The following is a 17,365-nucleotide window of genomic DNA, read 5'->3' on the forward strand; positions in this document are numbered from 1 at the left end:
GGAGGGTGGCTGCAGGGGGCAGGAAGCTGCAGGTGACGGTGGCTGCAGAAGGACCTTCAGCCCTTCCTGGACACCGTGCCCTGCCTACGTCCTGCCCTCGCTCTGAGCTCGTGGCGCTGCTTCTAGGAGATACCCAAATCTCACCAGGACACGGTCCCAGGCAACCTGCTCTAGGTGAGCCTGCTGGAGCAGGTGGGTTGGAGCAGATGACCTCCACAGGTCCCTCCCAAACTCCACCCTCCTGTAGGACTCTGTGCTTCGCTTTCACTCCTAAAGCATCCCAACTCAGGCCTGATGCCCGCTGGAAAGGATGCTGGCACAAGGGACGATCCCAAACTCCTCCCCGAGCATTCATCACAAAGCAACAGCTCCCCACTCCACAATATCGTTCGGCAGACACAGTCAGAAGAGAGAAAAGACCATTTTATTGTGCACATCAGCTGTGGGGGCCCAGGAGTCACAGCGGTTCAGCTGGTGAAAACAAATCAGCCCCTGCAACGACAGAGTCAGAAAGCTCTGATAAATCCCTAGAGGCAGGAAGAGGCAGGATTTTGTTCCCTTTTCTTTGGGGAAGAGCGTTTACGAGGAATTCTTTATGGCCCAGAAGAGAGAGCTGTTGCTGGCATTGGCTATGGGCTGGCTTTGGTGCCTTATCCCCACGGGTAATGCCCTCAGAGCCCTGTGCCTGTGCAGAGATGCCCGGTGCCCCTGTGCCACGCAGCAGGGCTTGATGGGGAGCCCCCGGGGAGCTGCCATGGAGTTCTTCCCAAACCCCACGCAGCACCATCCCTCGCTGTCCCTTGCTGTGAGCTGGGAAAGATGGGCAGCAGAGCCTGGTACACACCTGGCCTTCCTGACCTTCTGCACCTTCCTGCTTTCCTTCAGTCCCCGTCTTTTTCTGTCTTCCTTCTTTTCTTTGCTCGTTGGCATTCCCGCTCGTCTGCCCAGACCTCTTGTCTCTTTCTTTTTCCTTGGTTTTCGTTGTCCCGGCGGGAGCCTGCAAACCTTTCCATCCCACAATGTGATTAGATAGGGAAAGCCAGGAGCAACTGGCATCAGTTCTTGATTTCACCAAAGCTGACTCGTTTTACCTTCTCTCCTCTGAAAGGCCCTTTAGTTCTTCTGCGCTTCCCAGGGAGTCTGCCGTGGTCTGTGGGGTGCTTGGAGGCAAAGCAACGGGTGCCTAGAACAGAAATGTTGGCGTTAGCAGCTGGCAAGGGACGCCCTGGAGTAGTAAGCGACTGTTTGGCAAATTGCTACCTTAGCTCTCCAGAGAAGACCCTTTGGCTGCTTTGCGTGAGCCCTTTCTTCCAAGGGCCTCACTTTGGAACACCATGTTCACACGGCTGTGTGACCCTCAGTTAATTTGGGGGGGCCATTCAGCAGGGAGCCTGCGGTCCCCCTCCGCGCAAGAAAAGGCTTGCCCGCTTCGTTCTGCGGGGTTTCTTCTGCCCTCCCCAGACAGAGCTCGGTGGATATCCCTTTGGTGCAATAGCACCTTCTGCGCTGGGAGGCTTTGCTTTTGAAATCTCCCTTTCTCTAGGTGTTTTGTAGGTCTTTCCTTTCATTAAGCAGGTGCCTAACATGCGAGAAACCACCTTTCCGGTTTTACTTACCACGTATCATTCTGCAGGATAAAAAACCCCACACAAAGCCACAAGAGCTCGAACGCCAGGAAGAGGCACAGCAGCTACTTGGACTCCTCAGCAACTACCCTCCTACACGAGACACGTTGTCCCGGCGTTTGTGGAGCTGCCATACCTCTGCCGTTTCCGATCCCGCCACCGTGTCTGCCCCTGCTGCTTTCTGGAGGACAAGCAGAGAGGCTGGTGTGTCCAGGAAGGCTTTTGCCTGGTGCTCCATGTCTGCGTCGCCTGCGGGGCCCCATTGCTCTTCTAAAGGCAGTTCTGGAAAGCAAAAGCATGGGCAGCAAAGTGATTTCTTGCAAGAGGACAACAGCTAAACCAAAACGCACCCAAAGCCCTACGCCAGCATTCTGCTGAGGCTGTGATGAGCCTCAGTCCCTCCTCATACCTGTGGATCTGTCCATGGGCGCTGGTGACGCCTCAGCTGAGGGACTGGAAAGGCCAGTTGTCTCCTCCCCAAAGACTTCACAATGGTTTTCAATCAGAAACTCCACCAGCACCTTCACCTGCACACATCACATCCTTGGTTTCAGCACAGGGGGCGGAAAACGTGTCAAGCAGCCTCTCCCACTCCTGACCCTTGCCTCTGCGCAGAAGGCTGTGGCTGTGGGGCTGCTCTGCCAGGCAGCCGCCCCACCGGCATTTGCTCAAGAGAGGAGGCAGCCAGGGACCTCTGACCAGCCGAGCTCTGATGGTTCGGGAAGGCTGCAGCCGGCTGCTCAATAGAGCGTACCTTCTGAGTCACCTCCAGCATGGCCTCCAGCGGGAGCAGGTCCTCGCTGGCTGGGCTCAGCAGGTTTGGCCCCAGGCAGATGGCCAGGTTGCTGCAGCTCATCCTGCTGGTGGAGGCGTTGTGGCCGATGTGCTGGAGGAGGGACAGCAGGCGCTTGAGGAGGAGGAGGTTGGCTGCAGGCAACTTCTCGGCCACCCTGAGGGAACAGGAACGCAACGGTAATAGAGCAGCTGCTGCCCACAGCCGTCCCCGAAGCTTGCCCAAGGCAGGTGGGAGCCAGCGGCTGTGTTGCGCAGCTTTGCAGGTGCTCTCAGCCAGCGGTCAGGGCTCCTGCTCAACAGGCAGGCTGCTGGCCACACTTACGCTTTCAGCTCTTCCACCTTCTCCTCCTTGACGCTCTTCTGCATCGCCGCCATCCAGTCCTCGTAGAGGTCTGTCACGAGGAGCTTGGCAGGGATGCTTCGCAGGAAGTCCTGCAATGCCAAGGGCTCGCGGTGAGCCTTTGAAGAGTCCAGGCCAGCCAGGGGCTCTTCCAGCTGCAGGTCAGAAGCGCTCACCTTCAAGATGACGGCCAGCAGCAGCACAGGCTGGCTACCCAGGTCGACGTCTGCGCCGCTGTCCAGGGCCTCCCGCAGCTCCCGAAACGCCGTCCCGCTGGCAGCTAGGCGGAATATCCCCTCCGTTGATGGTCCTTGCTGATGCAGGATATCCAGGACCACCTGAAGGAGACACAGGAGACAGTTGCTTGGCTGAAGAGCTGCCTTCTGACAGCGGTGGCCGGGGCCAAAGCTCTGCCCAAGAACCAGCTCCTTTCCCCCGCAAAGGGGCTGGGAGCAGAAGCGTGTTCTGGGGGTGAAGAGCGCAGTCGCCCATCCCTGGAGCTCCTGGGGACACCCACCGCCTCTCCGGAGCAGCCGGAGGGAGGGCTGGGGCCCCCTGTCCAGGCTGCCTTACCTGGATGGGCTGGGGCAGCGTGCCGTCCTCCCCGCAGAGGGCTGCCAGGGGCTGGCCAAAGAGCGCCCTGCTGCAGCCGGAGCCCGCCTGCCCTGGCGCCTGGGCAGCGGCCGGGCTCCGCCGCAGAGCAAAGGGCCAGGGCAGCCCCCTCCTCCTGCTGCTGCCGCTCCCTGCTGCTGCAAAGGAAAAGAGAGCAAGAGCCCCTCAATGGAAACCGCCAGGCCAGCGCTCCCGGAGCCTGCCCTGCCCTGCCCTGCCCTGCCCTGCCCTGCCCTGCCTGCAGCGCGGTGCTGAGCGGTGCGGCAGGACGGGCAGGGAGGCAGCAGCCGGAGCCGCGGCTCCGGGTGGGAGGCTCCCGAGAGTCGGCGTGCCACCGGGACAGCCTGTCCCAGGCCTCGCCCTGCCCTCCTCCAAGCTGTGGGCAGCAGCAGAGCCTGCGTGTCCCCGCAGAACCACGTCCAGCGGCTGCTGCCCAGCGGGTGTCCTTGCTCCTCCAGGTGACGTCCTCCCTTGGGGTGCCCCACCTGCATGGCGACACTCAAGGGACAAGTGAGCACAGCTCCTGCCGGCTCCGGCCGAGGAGCGGGGACCCATCCGCCGGGCTCTGGGGACCTCGAGCGCTGGGCACTAGCGAAGGGTCCCCAGGGCTCAGCTCTCTCCTGCTGCAGCGTGATGGGCACCAACTGCCTCTGGGCGAAGGGCAGCAGCAGCAGCATCCTCACTTCTGCAGACGTGCCAGTTCAGGAGAACAGAAGGCCCTCCCTGCCTTTCTCACCAAAACTCACCTGCCGAGTGGCAAAGTCCCACTCTGTTGGCAGATGGGGCCGTCGGAGGCCCTTGCGTGGGATCACCCTGCAAGAACCAGGCTGCGCTTAGAGAGCAGCCCTGCAGCAGAAAGGGCCACCGGCGAGCTGCCGCCCGGCACCAGCAGCCTGAGCGTGGCAGAGCTGGGACCCTCTGCCCTCCCAGGCTCTCTGCCCCGCGCAGCAGGTTTCCTCCCAGCACCGCCAGTGAGGACGTGCCGGCGTTCCTGGTGGCTCCCCAACCCTCTCCGCTCCCCGAGTGGCACCATGGGACCTCCCTCCCTCCCTCCTGCACAAGCTCACCCCAGTCGCCGCACAGCCCGGCACAGGCAGAGGAGGCTGAAAGGCAGCCATTCTCACCTCTGCCTGGCCCTCCATCAGCCTCCGCAGGCTCCTGGCGCTGAATGTCCTCCACTGGGCAAGAGAGAAGGAGTGGCAGAAGGTGAGCAGCGATGCTCTGATGCTGGGCTGGAGGAGCAGTGCTCGAGGACAGAGCCCAGAGCAGAGAGAAACTCACGGCATGGCGGCAGCTCAGCTCCTTCTCCAGGAGTTTGATGGATGGCAGACGGGTCCCCTTGGCTCTCTTTGCTCCTTCTGGTGTCCTGTGCACCGGGAAGGGACAGAGAGAGAGCTGCGTGAGCCCCAAGCTGCCTCTTCTCTCTTGTCAGACAGCTCTGCCCGAGAGCTGCCTGTAGCCACGGGGGCACCTCTCCCCTGTCCGGCTGTGCCTGGAGCATCCCCCCAGCTTACCCCAGCAGTGTGCCCAGCCACAGCTCCTTCAGCGCCCGGGAGCTGTAGAAAGAGAGGAGAACCAGTGTCAGGCGCTTCTGCCCCCCAGCCCGTGGGCAGAGGCGGGCGCCCACACAGCCCTGCCCCGTGGGGAAGGACACAAGGGCAGGACGAAGCCCCGTGGGGCAGGACGGAGGCGCTGCCCAAGGCCTGGCTCCCTCTGTCCTGCCAGAGCCGCTGCTTTTGCCCTTCCCTTCTGGGCACCAAAAGGTGACAGGGGATGCAGGACGTGGAAATGCCCCCCCATCCCTCCCTGCATGCGTGCTGCCCGCTGCCTGCCCAGGCTCTGCACAGGGGGCAGAGACCATTCCCAAGATGGCCTGGGCATGGCTGGGAACCTCTCGTGCCCTGCCATGGGACGCGGCACCACGACTCACGCAAAAGTGGCAACACAGGAGCCGGTGGGCCAGGCGAGGATGATGGAGGTGCTGTCCTCATGGCTGCCTTCCGCCTCCTCCTCTTCTTCCTGCCCTGCTGCCTCCTTCCCACCACTCAGCACCCACAGCTGGTCCAGGGGCAGGCGGAGCTGTGGGCGCAGGGTGGTGCCACGTCTGCAGAGGAGAGGCAGGCAGTGAGCTGGAGGTGGCCTCCTTGGGGTGCCCGTGGGCAGAGCCCTGTCCCCCACCTGCCATTGGGATGGACATTGGTGCACCCAGCAGCAAGGTGCCAGGGTGTCCCTGCCCTGGTGCCAGGGCCAGGGCTGGGGGAAAGGCAGCTGGGCTCTGGGGGTCTTACTGCAACTTGGCGACCACCAGTTCCTCCTGGAGGAGGAGAAGGCGCCTCTCGCTCCTCTTGCGGCCCCGGGTCAGCCGCACGTCCGCGCTCAGCACCGTCTCGGCATCGGTGAGAGCCTCCCTGCAAAGCAGAGAGCGGCGGGCATGAGAAAGGCCGCTGCTGGGGGCCCGCGGGTGCCCGCGTGTCCCCGAGCCATGGGGGGAGCCCACCTGGATCCGCAGCAGCAGTTGGCCTGGCCCATCCTGCCCGGGAGAGGAGGACCCTCGCCGTGCAGCAAGGAGGCTGCCCAGGCGTGGACAGCGAGGCTGGGAAGCGGGGTGCTGGTGCCGGTGCCGCGGCAGCGCTGTTGGGCCAGAGCCTGCCTCCTCCCAGCGCTGCTGCGTGCCAGCACAGCTCCGTCCTGCTGTCTCTGGTGGCTGTTGGCTCCAACGGACCGAGATTCCGAGGCCAACGGAAAGTGGGAGGGGCCCTGGGGGGGCCCTGGCCTGGGGGTTCTCTCCAGGGTGGCCGTGTCTGTCTTGCACTGGGGAAACCACAGCAGGACACAGCAGAGGGCAAGGACCACCTCCCTCCACCTGCTGCCAATGCTTTGCCTACTGCAGCCCAGGATGCAGTTAGCCTTCTTTGCCCCAAGGGCTCTTTGCTTGCTCTAAATTGGTCAACTTGGGGTCCACCATGACCCCATGTGTCTGCACAGCTGCTTTCCAGCTGGGTGTCCCCCAGCATATACCCGTGCAAGGGCTTGTTCCTCCCCAGGTGCAGGACTTTGCTCTTCCCCTTGTTGAACTGCATGAGATTCCTGTCAGCCCCTTCCTCCATCCTGTCAAGGTCCCTCTGGTTGGCAGCAGGACCCTCCGGCGCATGAGCCTCTCCTCCCAGTCGTGTGCCAGCTGCAAGCTCTCTGAGGGTGCGCTCTGCCCCATCATCCAGGCCACTGGGTGTGAACAGGACCCGCAGAGTGCAGCGCAGGGCGTTGCAGACGTGCGCTTTGATATGACAGAACTTGTCACAGAAGGTTCAGAAATTTAGGGGCAAAGTCCCTATTATTTTTCTTTGTATTATACGTACCGTGCTTCCCCTTTTTATTCCTGCAAGCTATTAAAAGGTGTCAAACTGCCTCATTTTTCATTTGAACCTCACATCTCTTCCTAGTGCTGATGTTATGTGTAACATCGGATCGGGTTGTACTCTCCCATAGGTCGTTAGGTAGTAGGTAGCCTAGGTTATTACACAGTAGATAGCAGATTATCTGCATTAATTGTGCTAACACCAGTGACAGGAGGTTGCATCTAGCTCTTGAGGCAAACGATAACAATGAAAGGTGCCTGTTGAACTCAGTGGGCTATTGATCAGCAGATTGAATTCACCATGTTCAAAAAAGAAAAGGTACATGAGAAAGGCATATTGTATCTTGACTGCTACAATGCATGTTTTAGGAGCTCTGAAGATAAATCATCCATGCCCCTCCCCCCACCTCCTTCCAAAAAAAAAGCTCTAGAGAAAAAGGATTCCACTTCTAGAGCAATCGGGCTTTTAAGCCAAGTAATTTTCCCTATATCGTTCCCTTTCAGTGAGCCACTTTGTCTGACATTCTGCCTCTACTCGGTACCAACATAAGACTCTTCCAGGAAAAAATTAAACAAAGAAAAAAAACTTGCTGTACAGCCATTTACCTGTGCTATGCTCGGGGAGATGTGGAATTCCTCTCTGATCCAGAACTTTCCACCTACAAGCAAAAGTAGTGGTGAAGTTTTCCTCCATCTCAACCGCTGGCTGGTGCCTCTTCCCCAGGGAAAGCCTTTCCTCTGTCAGCCTGTGGGCATAGCTGGGCATAGGCAATGCAAGCCCCACGCCCCAGCCACCGTCCCGGGCCACCACCCTCCTTTAGCCATGAGCAAGATCTCAAACCTCTTTTCAGCTGTAAGGAAGTGTTGTTAAGAGACATGGATGCACATGGCACAGTCTATTCCAGAAGAGCCACAGTTGCTAAAAGCTTTCCGTGTCCCCGGCTGATGGTTTTCAGGACCAGCTCCTGGCTCCACTTGCACCCAGGCTAGCGATAGCTGTATTTCAGTTGGTAATTCAGGTTTCATCCTTTGTGCCCCAACCATCCCCACAGGCCCAGCAGCATAGAAAGTCACAGTGGGCACATATGCGGTGCCAGCTTTCAATCCCCAAGACATTGGAATTAAGGCAGGTCCAACAAGGAAGAAAACTTGCCGTATTTCCTGAAAGAGGGGAGGAACCACCAGCACTGAAGAGCCGTTCATCTCCTGCCGAGAGCCACATGGAGATGAAATGGGTGGTGAGCTTAGGCAGGAGTACTCATGTCCATGGAGCAGCGCACTTGGGGGTTAAGGCTTTATCGCTCTTGGGCGTTAAGGCTTTTCCCTCGGCGTACACGGCTGGAGGAGCACCAGAAAGGAATCCTGCCCTGTTACCTGTGACCTTCACCCACCGAGCGGCCAGCACAGCCAGGGACAAGTTTGTGCGCAAGGCCCTCCTGATGGCAAAAAAAGGATCCAGTCAGCTTTTGGCGTCGTGTGTCTGGTTTAACTGTTGACACTGAGCAATGCCTTGATTGAAATAGAAGCGGCTAAGAGAGCTCAGGAAAAACGCAGGAAATCAGAGACATTTCCAAAAGGATCTTTTGGCTATTTTACACTTGTCCTGGTTTCGGCTGGGATAGGGTTAAATTTCTTCCTAGTGTTGTGTTTTGGATTTAGTACGAGGAGAATGTTGATAACACACTGATGTTTTCAGTTGTTGCTAAGTGCCCTCCTAGTCCAAGGACAGCTCCCGTGCCTACTGAGCTAGGTACACAAGATGGGAGGGAACATAATCAGGACAGCCAGCCCAGCTGGCTAATGGGGTATTCCATACCATGTGACATCATGCTCAGTATATGAAGGGTAGGCGTGATCCAGGAAGTACCGATCGCTACTTGGTTATCGGTCAGCGCGGGTGGTGAGCAATTGCGTTGTGCATCACTCATTTTGTATATTTTATCATTATCATTATTATTTTCTCTTTTTTCCCCTGTTCTATTAAACTGTCTTTATCTCAACCCACGAGTTTTTCTCACTGTTACCCTTCCGATTCTCTCCCCGTCCCGCTGGGGGTGGGGGGAGTGAGTGAGCGGCTGCGTGGTATTTGGCTGCCTGCCAGGTTAAACCACGACAGTCCTTTTTGGCGCCCAACGTGGGGCACGAAGGGTTGAGATAACGACACATCTGACCCGAACGGGTTAAAACAAATTTGTTATAAGCATTCATGATATCAGTTTAGTACTCGATGTTCACAATGTTGATTTATTTGCTCTCAGAGTTTTTGGATCTGTTCTTGCAGTTTGGTCTGTAGCACCTTACTGGCTGCCTATACTGCTGATTATCAGTTTTTATGTGGGGTTGGTCATCTCTGGGAAATGGATTAAGGTCATTGTTTTGCTATACTGTGTGACCTGGCTTTATGTTATGATAAAATTATTGGTCACGAGCCTGTACTCAGCACTGCCATCATTCCTGTTCTTCGGGAGCTATCTTTTGGAAACTATTAATAATTACACTTCTTACGTCTTCACCTCAGAGGATGAATTTAGGGGGGAGACAGGATGGGACACTTTCTCCCACTTGTTCACCTTCCCTTCCATATCTTCAGAAACTCCTTTTTCTTCTATCCTCTTCATGAAGACGTCCACAATATTCCCTGAGAATTTTGAATATCCTTGGCATGTTCAAACAAGCATGATCATATTGCTATGTCTCCTGAATGTGGTTCAGGCCTTGTTCAGAGTTAAACAACTATTCAGGAATACTGTCCAGAGATCAACCCCAGCAACAGATACAGTGACTACTCAAACCCCCACGACAGGCACTGTAGCTACTTCAATCCGCACGACAACCACTGTGGCTGCTCAAACCCCTGCGACAGGCACCGTGGCTACTTCAACCCCCACAACAACCACTATGGCTACTCAGACCCCAGCAACAGTCACTGCAGTTACTCCAACCCCCGCAACAGGCACTGCAGCTACTCAAACTCCGCCAACAGTCACTGCAGTTACTCCAACCAGTGCGACAAACACTGCAGCCACTCAAACCCCGGCAACAGTCACTACAAGTACTCCAACCCCCGCGACAGGCACTGCAGCTACCCAAACCCTCGCGACGGGTACTACAGCTGAACCAGAGGACCAACCGTCACTGGTATCCGTTGCCCCTGTACAGAAGAAGAAGTCTTTGAAGCAGAAGTCAGGTCATGTAGAAAAGGATGATGGAAAACCAGGGCCATCACGAGGAGGGGAGGAGGAAGAGGAAGAACTCATAAATGAGACGGAAACCACCCGATCCTTATCCCTGAATGAGTTGCGAGATATGCGGAAAGATTTCGGCCGTCGTCCAGGCGAGCATATTGTTACCTGGCTGCTCCGATGCTGGGATAATGGGGCCAGTAGCCTGGAATTAGAGGGGAAGGAGGCCAAACAGCTGGGATCCCTTGCTAGGGAAGCGGGTATTGACAAAGCAATTGGAAAAGGGACACAGGTCCTCAGCCTCTGGAGGCGACTGCTGTCAGGCGTGAAGGAAAGGTATCCCTTCAAGGAAGATGTTATATATCGCCTAGGCAAAGGGACCACTATGGAGAGAGGTATCCAGTACCTGAGAGAACTAGGCATGCTGGAGGTGGTTTATAGTGACCTGGACGACACCCGAACACCCAAAGATCCAGATGACGTCCAGTGCACCCGACCCATGTGGCGGAAGTTGGTACAGAGCGCACCAGCATCGTATGCCAGTTCGTTGGCAGTACTGTGCTGGAAAGAGGAAGAAGCACCAACGGTGGATGAGGTGGTTAGCAGACTTCGGGATTTTGAAGAAACTGTCTCCTCCTCCCTTGTCTCGGCTGTGGAGAAACTCTCCCGGGAAGTCTGGCAACTCAAAGAGGATATGTCTTATTCTCCACCTGTACGGACCAGTATCTCAGCCATTAGGAGTCAGCGTTTTTCTCCTCAAGAGAGAGGATATAGAAAGTACACACCACGGGGCACCCTGTGGTTTTACCTGCGTGACCACGGAGAGGACATGAGGCAGTGGGATGGAAAACCTACCTTCATCCTAGAGGCACGTGTACGTGAGTTGCAAGGAAAAACAATCACACAAGGGGGTTCTCCCACGAAAAATGCTGCTCCAGTTGTCAGGAAAAACCTGTCTCACGACGGTCCAGTTTCCAGTGAACAGTTCCCCCGACAGAGTAGAAGGGCTGATCTTACTTTGGATTGTAATTGCAATGAAGAAATTCTTGACTCACGTTTGCAAGAAGTGAGAGATGGATACTATGACCAGAACTAGAGGGGCCCTGCCTCCGGCCAGGTGGAGGAAAGGGACAACCGGGTTTACTGGACTGTGTGGATTCGATGGCCTGGCACATCAGACCCACAGGAGTATAAGGCTCTCGTAGACACCGGTGCACAGTGTACCCTGATGCCATCAAACTATAAAGGGGCAGAACCCATTTGTATTTCTGGAGTGACAGGGGGATCCCAAGAGTTAACTGTGTTGGAGGCCGAAGTGAGCCTGACCGGGAACGAGTGGCAAAAGCACCCCATTGTGACTGGCCCAGAGGCTCCGTGCATCCTTGGCATAGACTATCTCAGGAGAGGGTATTTCAAGGACCCAAAAGGGTACCGGTGGGCTTTTGGTATAGCTGCCCTGGAGACGGAGGAAATTAAACAGCTGTCCACCTTGCCCAGTCTCTCACAGGATCCTTCTGTTGTGGGGTTGCTGAGGGTTGAAGAACAACAAGTACCAATCGCTACCACAACAGTGCACCGGCGGCAATACCGCACCAACCGAGACTCTCTGATCCCCATCCATGAGCTGATTCGTCGACTGGAGAGCCAAGGAGTGATCAGCAAGACTCGCTCACCCTTTAACAGTCCCATATGGCCAGTGCGAAAGTCTAATGGAGAGTGGAGACTAACAGTAGACTACTGTGGCCTGAACGAAGTCACGCCGCCACTGAGTGCTGCCGTGCCGGACATGCTAGAACTTCAATACGAACTGGAGTCAAAGGCAGCCAAGTGGTACGCCACCATTGACATTGCTAATGCCTTCTTCTCCATCCCTTTGGCGGCAGAATGCAGGCCACAGTTTGCTTTCACTTGGAGGGGCGTCCAGTACACCTGGAACCGACTGCCCCAGGGGTGGAAACACAGCCCTACCATTTGCCACGGACTGATCCACACCGCACTGGAACAGGGTGAGGCTCCAGAACACCTGCAGTACATTGATGACATCATCGTATGGGGCAACACAGCAGAAGAAGTTTTTGAGAAAGGGAAGAAAATAATTCAAATCCTTCTGAAATCTGGTTTTGCCATAAAACAAAGTAAGGTCAAGGGACCTGCACAGGAGATCCAGTTTTTAGGAATAAAATGGCAAGATGGACGTCGTCAGATCCCAACAGATGTGATCAACAAAATAACAGCCATGTCCCCATCAACTAGCAAAAAGGAAACACAAGCTTTCTTAGGCGTTGTGGGTTTTTGGAGAATGCATATTCCAAATTACAGTCAGATCGTAAGCCCTCTCTATCAAGTGACCAGGAAGAAGAACGACTTCAAATGGGGCCCTGAGCAACGACAAGCCTTTGAACAAATTAAACAGGAGATAGTTCAGGCAGTAGCCCTTGGGCCAGTCCGGGCAGGACAAGATGTAAAGAATGTGCTCTACACCGCAGCCGGGGAGAATGGACCCACCTGGAGCCTCTGGCAGAAAGCACCAGGGGAGACTCGAGGTCGACCCTTAGGGTTCTGGAGTCGGGGATACAGAGGATCGGAGGCCCCCTACGCTCCAACTGAGAAGGAGATATTGGCAGCATATGAAGGGGTTCAAGCTGCTTCGGAAGTGGTTGGCACTGAAGCACAGCTCCTCCTGGCACCCCGACTGCCGGTGCTGGGCTGGATGTTCAAGGGGAGGGTCCCCTCTACACATCATGCAACCGATGCTACGTGGAGTAAGTGGGTCGCGCTGATCACACAACGGGCCCGAATAGGAAACCCCAGTCGCCCAGGAATCTTGGAGGTGATCACGAACTGGCCAGAAGGTAAAGATTTTGGCATATCCACAGAGGAGGAGGTGACACGTGCTGAAGAAGCCCCACTGTATAATAAACTACCAGAAAACGAGAAGCAATATGCCCTGTTCACTGATGGGTCCTGTCACCTTGTGGGAAAACATCAGAGATGGAAAGCTGCTGTATGGAGTCCTATACGCCAAGTTGCAGAAACTGCTGAAGGAGAAGGTGAATCGAGCCAGTTTGCAGAGGTGAAAGCCATCCAGCTGGCCTTGGGCATTGCTGAACGAGAAAAATGGCCAGTACTTTATCTCTATACTGACTCATGGATGGTGGCAAATGCCCTGTGGGGGTGGTTGCAGCAGTGGAAGCAGAACAACTGGCAGCGCAGAGGTAAACCCATCTGGGCTGCCGCGTTGTGGCAAGATATTGCTGCCCGGGTAGAGAACCTGACTGTAAAAGTACGTCACGTAGATGCTCACGTACCCAAGAGTCGGGCTACTGAGGAACATCAAAATAACGAGCAGGTGGACCAGGCTGCTAAGATTGAAGTGGCTCAGGTGGATTTGGACTGGCAACATAAGGGTGAACTATTTATAGCTCGGTGGGCCCATGACGTGTCAGGCCATCAAGGAAGAGATGGGCTCGTGATCGAGGGGTGGACTTAACCATGGACACTATTGCACAGGTTATCCATGAGTGTGAAACGTGCGCTGCAATCAAACAAGCCAAGCGAGTAAAGCCTCTTTGGTATGGAGAACGATGGTTGAAATATAAATATGGGGAGGCCTGGCAGATTGATTATATCACACTCCCACAAACCCGACACGGTAAGCGCTATGTGCTCACCATGGTGGAAGCAACCACCGGATGGCTGGAAACATACCCTGTGCCCCATGCCACTGCCCGGAACACCATCCTGGGCCTTGAAAAGCAAGTCCTGTGGCGACATGGCACCCCAGAAAGAATTGAGTCAGACAACGGGACTCACTTCCGAAACACCCTCATAGACACCTGGGCCAAAGAGCACGGCATTGAGTGGGTCTATCACATCCCCTACCATGCACCAGCCTCCGGGAAAATCGAACGATACAATGGGCTGTTAAAGACAACACTGAGAGCAATGGGTGGTGGGACATTCAAACATTGGGATACACATTTAGCAAAGGCCACCTGGTTAGTCAATACCAGGGGATCTGCCAATCGAGCTGGCCCTGCTCAATCAAGACTCTTACGTACTGTAGATGGAGATAAAGTCCCTGTCGTGCACATAAGGAATATGCTGGGGAAGACAGTCTGGGTTACTCCTGCCTCTGGCAAGGGAAAACCCATCCGTGGGATTGCTTTTGCTCAAGGACCTGGGTACACCTGGTGGGTGATGCGAAAGGATGGGGAGGTCCGGTGTGTACCTCAAGGGGATTTGATTTTGGGTGAAAATAGCCAATGAACTGAATTTTGATGTCAACTGTTACATGATATTGTATATCATTATTTCTATGATATAGCAGTGGTATAACAGTGAAAATCACCCAGATTAGTGAAGAATGAACTAACTCCGATGAAACCGAGCAAAGTGCAACGATGATAGAACTGGATGAGCGCAGCAGTACCGAAATGAGAACTGGCTTCAGGATGCAACGGCCCAGCACCGCACACCATCTCTTCGGCCCTGAAAGACTGTTATAACAGATGGAGCCCAAAGTCATGGACTAAATGAACTCAATGGACATTTTAGAGGGATAGTCCATAGACCGAGGGAATGATATCTGCGCGTGCATATATATATATGTGTGTATATATAAAGAAAGATAGTGGTGGTTAATTGAAATGTATTAAAAAAAGATGTGAGACCTAAGCACGACGTAAATGGTATGGAATAAGGGGTGCATACTGTCCTGGTTTCGGCTGGGATAGGGTTAAATTTCTTCCTAGTGCTGTGTTTTGGATTTAGTACGAGGAGAATGTTGATAACACACTGATGTTTTCAGTTGTTGCTAAGTGCCCTCCTAGTCCAAGGACAGCTCCCGTGCCTACTGACTGAGCTAGGTACACAAGATGGGAGGGAACATAATCAGGACAGCCAGCCCAGCTGGCCAATGGGGTATTCCATACCATGTGACGTCATGCTCAGTATATGAAGGGTAGGCGTGATCCAGGAAGTACCGATCGCTACTTGGTTATCGGTCAGCGCGGGTGGTGAGCAATTGCGTTGTGCATCACTCATTTTGTATATTTTATCATTATCATTATTATTTTCCCTTTTTTCCCCTGTTCTATTAAACTGTCTTTATCTCAACCCACGAGTTTTTCTCACTCTTACCCTTCCGATTCTCTCCCCGTCCCGCTGGGGGTGGGGGGAGTGAGTGAGCGGCTGCGTGGTATTTGGCTGCCTGCCAGGTTAAACCACGACAACACTGCAGTGAGAAACAGTGTGGGTCCAGCGGTTAATGCTTTCAAGGAAATTGAGCACTTTGGGAGAAGGGATCTAAACCCACTCTTCCGGGATTGGAGAGCCTGGGAAGGTCTCTGGGTTCCCAGCTTTCCCGCAGTGCTGACGGTTGTGGCCGCTGCCTGTTTTCTCCTGCGATGCTGACTGCACCCACCTGGTGGGGCTGTCCCTGGGGAGGGCACCAGAGCTGAGGAAGCCCCTGGGAGAGGTGGCGAGACAAGCTCTTCTCCAGAGATTTGCCAGAAGCTCTCCAGAGCATCCCTTTTCCAGCCCATGAGGTGCTCTGTGGTGTGACAAGGGAAGGTGCCTGTTGGCGCAAGGGATGAAGCCCTGCAGGGCTCCCATCAGGGTCCTTTGACCTACCCATGCTCCAGCCGCCACTCCAGGGGCTGGGGGTCTCATGTAGGTCCCCAGCCAATGTCTCAGGTACCCAGGGATATTGAAACCAGGGAAAGACTCATATACAGAAGTTGTTTATATTAATAGCATCTCCCTTCTCCCCAGGGAAGGTGTTACGCACCTGGAGATTGAGTGTGAATATTCGCCACCCGGGTTTGTCTTCATGATGGTGTTAATGCTCTTTGAAAACCGTGCTGTTGTGTCGTGGAACAGGTTTTCAAGAGGAGGCACATTTGCCTATTTAAAACCAACCGGCATTTTCTTCAAGAGCACCGGCTCGGCTTTTGGCAGCCCAACCTCATTGTGCTTTTCAGTTTGCCAACCAGGAACAAGGGAACCCACTATCGAACCAGCCATGTCTTCAAGGAGTGCCATATTTGAAAGCCGTACATTCGTACAAAGCCTTCAGAACAAGTCTGTTTTGCTTTGGGTGTCAGAGCAGGGGAGTTAGCAACTCTGTAATTGCTGTAGCTGTCAAGGTGTGCAATTGAAACAGCGGCTGCTTTTTATTCCAGCAACAGAAGCTTGCACCTTTTTTAGCAGGCACAAATGGGAAAGGCAAGGTAGACAAGGCCCGAAGGCACAGACCCCGAGCCTTCAATGTTCTGCTTCTCAGAGAGTTACTAACAACAGCGTTTTCTCCTCCTTGTCACATGCAGTTCAGTATCGCAGTTTTCTTGAAGCCGTGACTCTGACTGCGGAAACACTTCAAGGTGGTAGCAAATGTCTTCGTTCATTCCCACTTAAAACCAGCATTTCCAAAAACATGTTCCAAAATCCCACAGAACAGACAGGCTTTCAAGGCCCCTACGTCCTGTATCAGCTGGGTGCACCTCCCCTGAAGCAGCCGCACGTACTTACTTCACAGAAAAACCTGTTTCCATGACCCAAGTGAGGGGAACAATTAATTGCACGGTGGGTCGCCGGGGCCAGTTCAGATCAACTGCTGCTCCCTATCAGCTTTCATGATGACCTGCTCGGAAAAAGATTCCAACAAAGATTCCAACTCTCAACAGCTACGGAATCAACAACACCCTGACTAGAAGAAATACTGAACTGGAAAATACAGGCAGGTCTGAATCGCTTGAGTCTTTGCTTGGAAGGAGTCCAACAAATCATTTCTAAAACGTGATCCAGTGCTGAGTCCGTGCTTGCGAGGAGCTAAGGGACGAAAGGTGGGAACACCTATGGGAGAAGGTAGTAGAAGAAATAAAGAAGCAAAAATAAAGCAAGCAGGCTACCATGCTTTCTTGTCTTTTTAGCCCCCAGTCCCGGTAGCCCTAGGAATCTGGTCGGTAAAGATTCCTCTCCGCAGCCATTTTACACTTAGGAAAGTCCTGCTCAAAAGTGGCCGGATCCAGTCAGCAGAGGTTAAGAGGTTATTTTTGTTACTTATTTTCATCTGGCACATCTCATGTCATCAGCAGGTTTTCCTAAGAGCAATGCGCTGTGAAAGAGGGGGAGAGAGGGAAAGGCCAAAGAGCACTTGCACCATGAAAAACATTTCAAAAGCAACCTTTGTTGTAAATGACTACAGAAAGTGAAGGATGACCGAGACTCAGGCAATCTGCCTCCACACGGGCAAGGGAGACGTCCAGGACCAGAGTCATCAGCTTCATTGCGTTTCTTTTAACGCAGGTGGCTCAAGGCAAGGAGCCCAAACCCCCATTGGTGGCACGCTGCTCTCTTACGTGCTGCATTGGATTGACGCTATCAACTCTTTCAGTAGAGACCAAGAAAAGGCCAAAGCACAACGCTTGACAGAAGCTACCCTCGACAGCAAAAT

General features: G+C 54.4%; 1 protein-coding gene across 1 annotated transcript; it reads right to left on the reverse strand.

The window, feature by feature from the left end:
* Positions 1 to 405: 405 nt before the first annotated feature.
* On the reverse strand, positions 406 to 7,930 carry LOC142081248 (T-cell activation Rho GTPase-activating protein-like). Its single transcript, XM_075147938.1, has 13 exons — positions 7,881 to 7,930; positions 4,654 to 4,738; positions 4,497 to 4,550; positions 4,119 to 4,185; positions 3,334 to 3,509; positions 2,937 to 3,098; positions 2,743 to 2,852; positions 2,380 to 2,575; positions 2,035 to 2,152; positions 1,762 to 1,907; positions 1,092 to 1,183; positions 845 to 1,005; positions 406 to 492 (listed from the first exon to the last, which is right to left on the reverse strand). The coding sequence occupies exons 1-12, from the start codon at positions 7,928 to 7,930 to the stop codon at positions 882 to 884; spliced, it is 1,380 nt and encodes a 459-aa protein (XP_075004039.1). The 3' UTR covers positions 406 to 492; positions 845 to 881.
* Positions 7,931 to 17,365: the final 9,435 nt, after the last annotated feature.

The sequence above is a fragment of the Calonectris borealis genome, chromosome 3 (genome assembly GCF_964195595.1).
Source record: "Calonectris borealis chromosome 3, bCalBor7.hap1.2, whole genome shotgun sequence".
Lineage (NCBI taxonomy): Eukaryota > Metazoa > Chordata > Aves > Procellariiformes > Procellariidae > Calonectris > Calonectris borealis.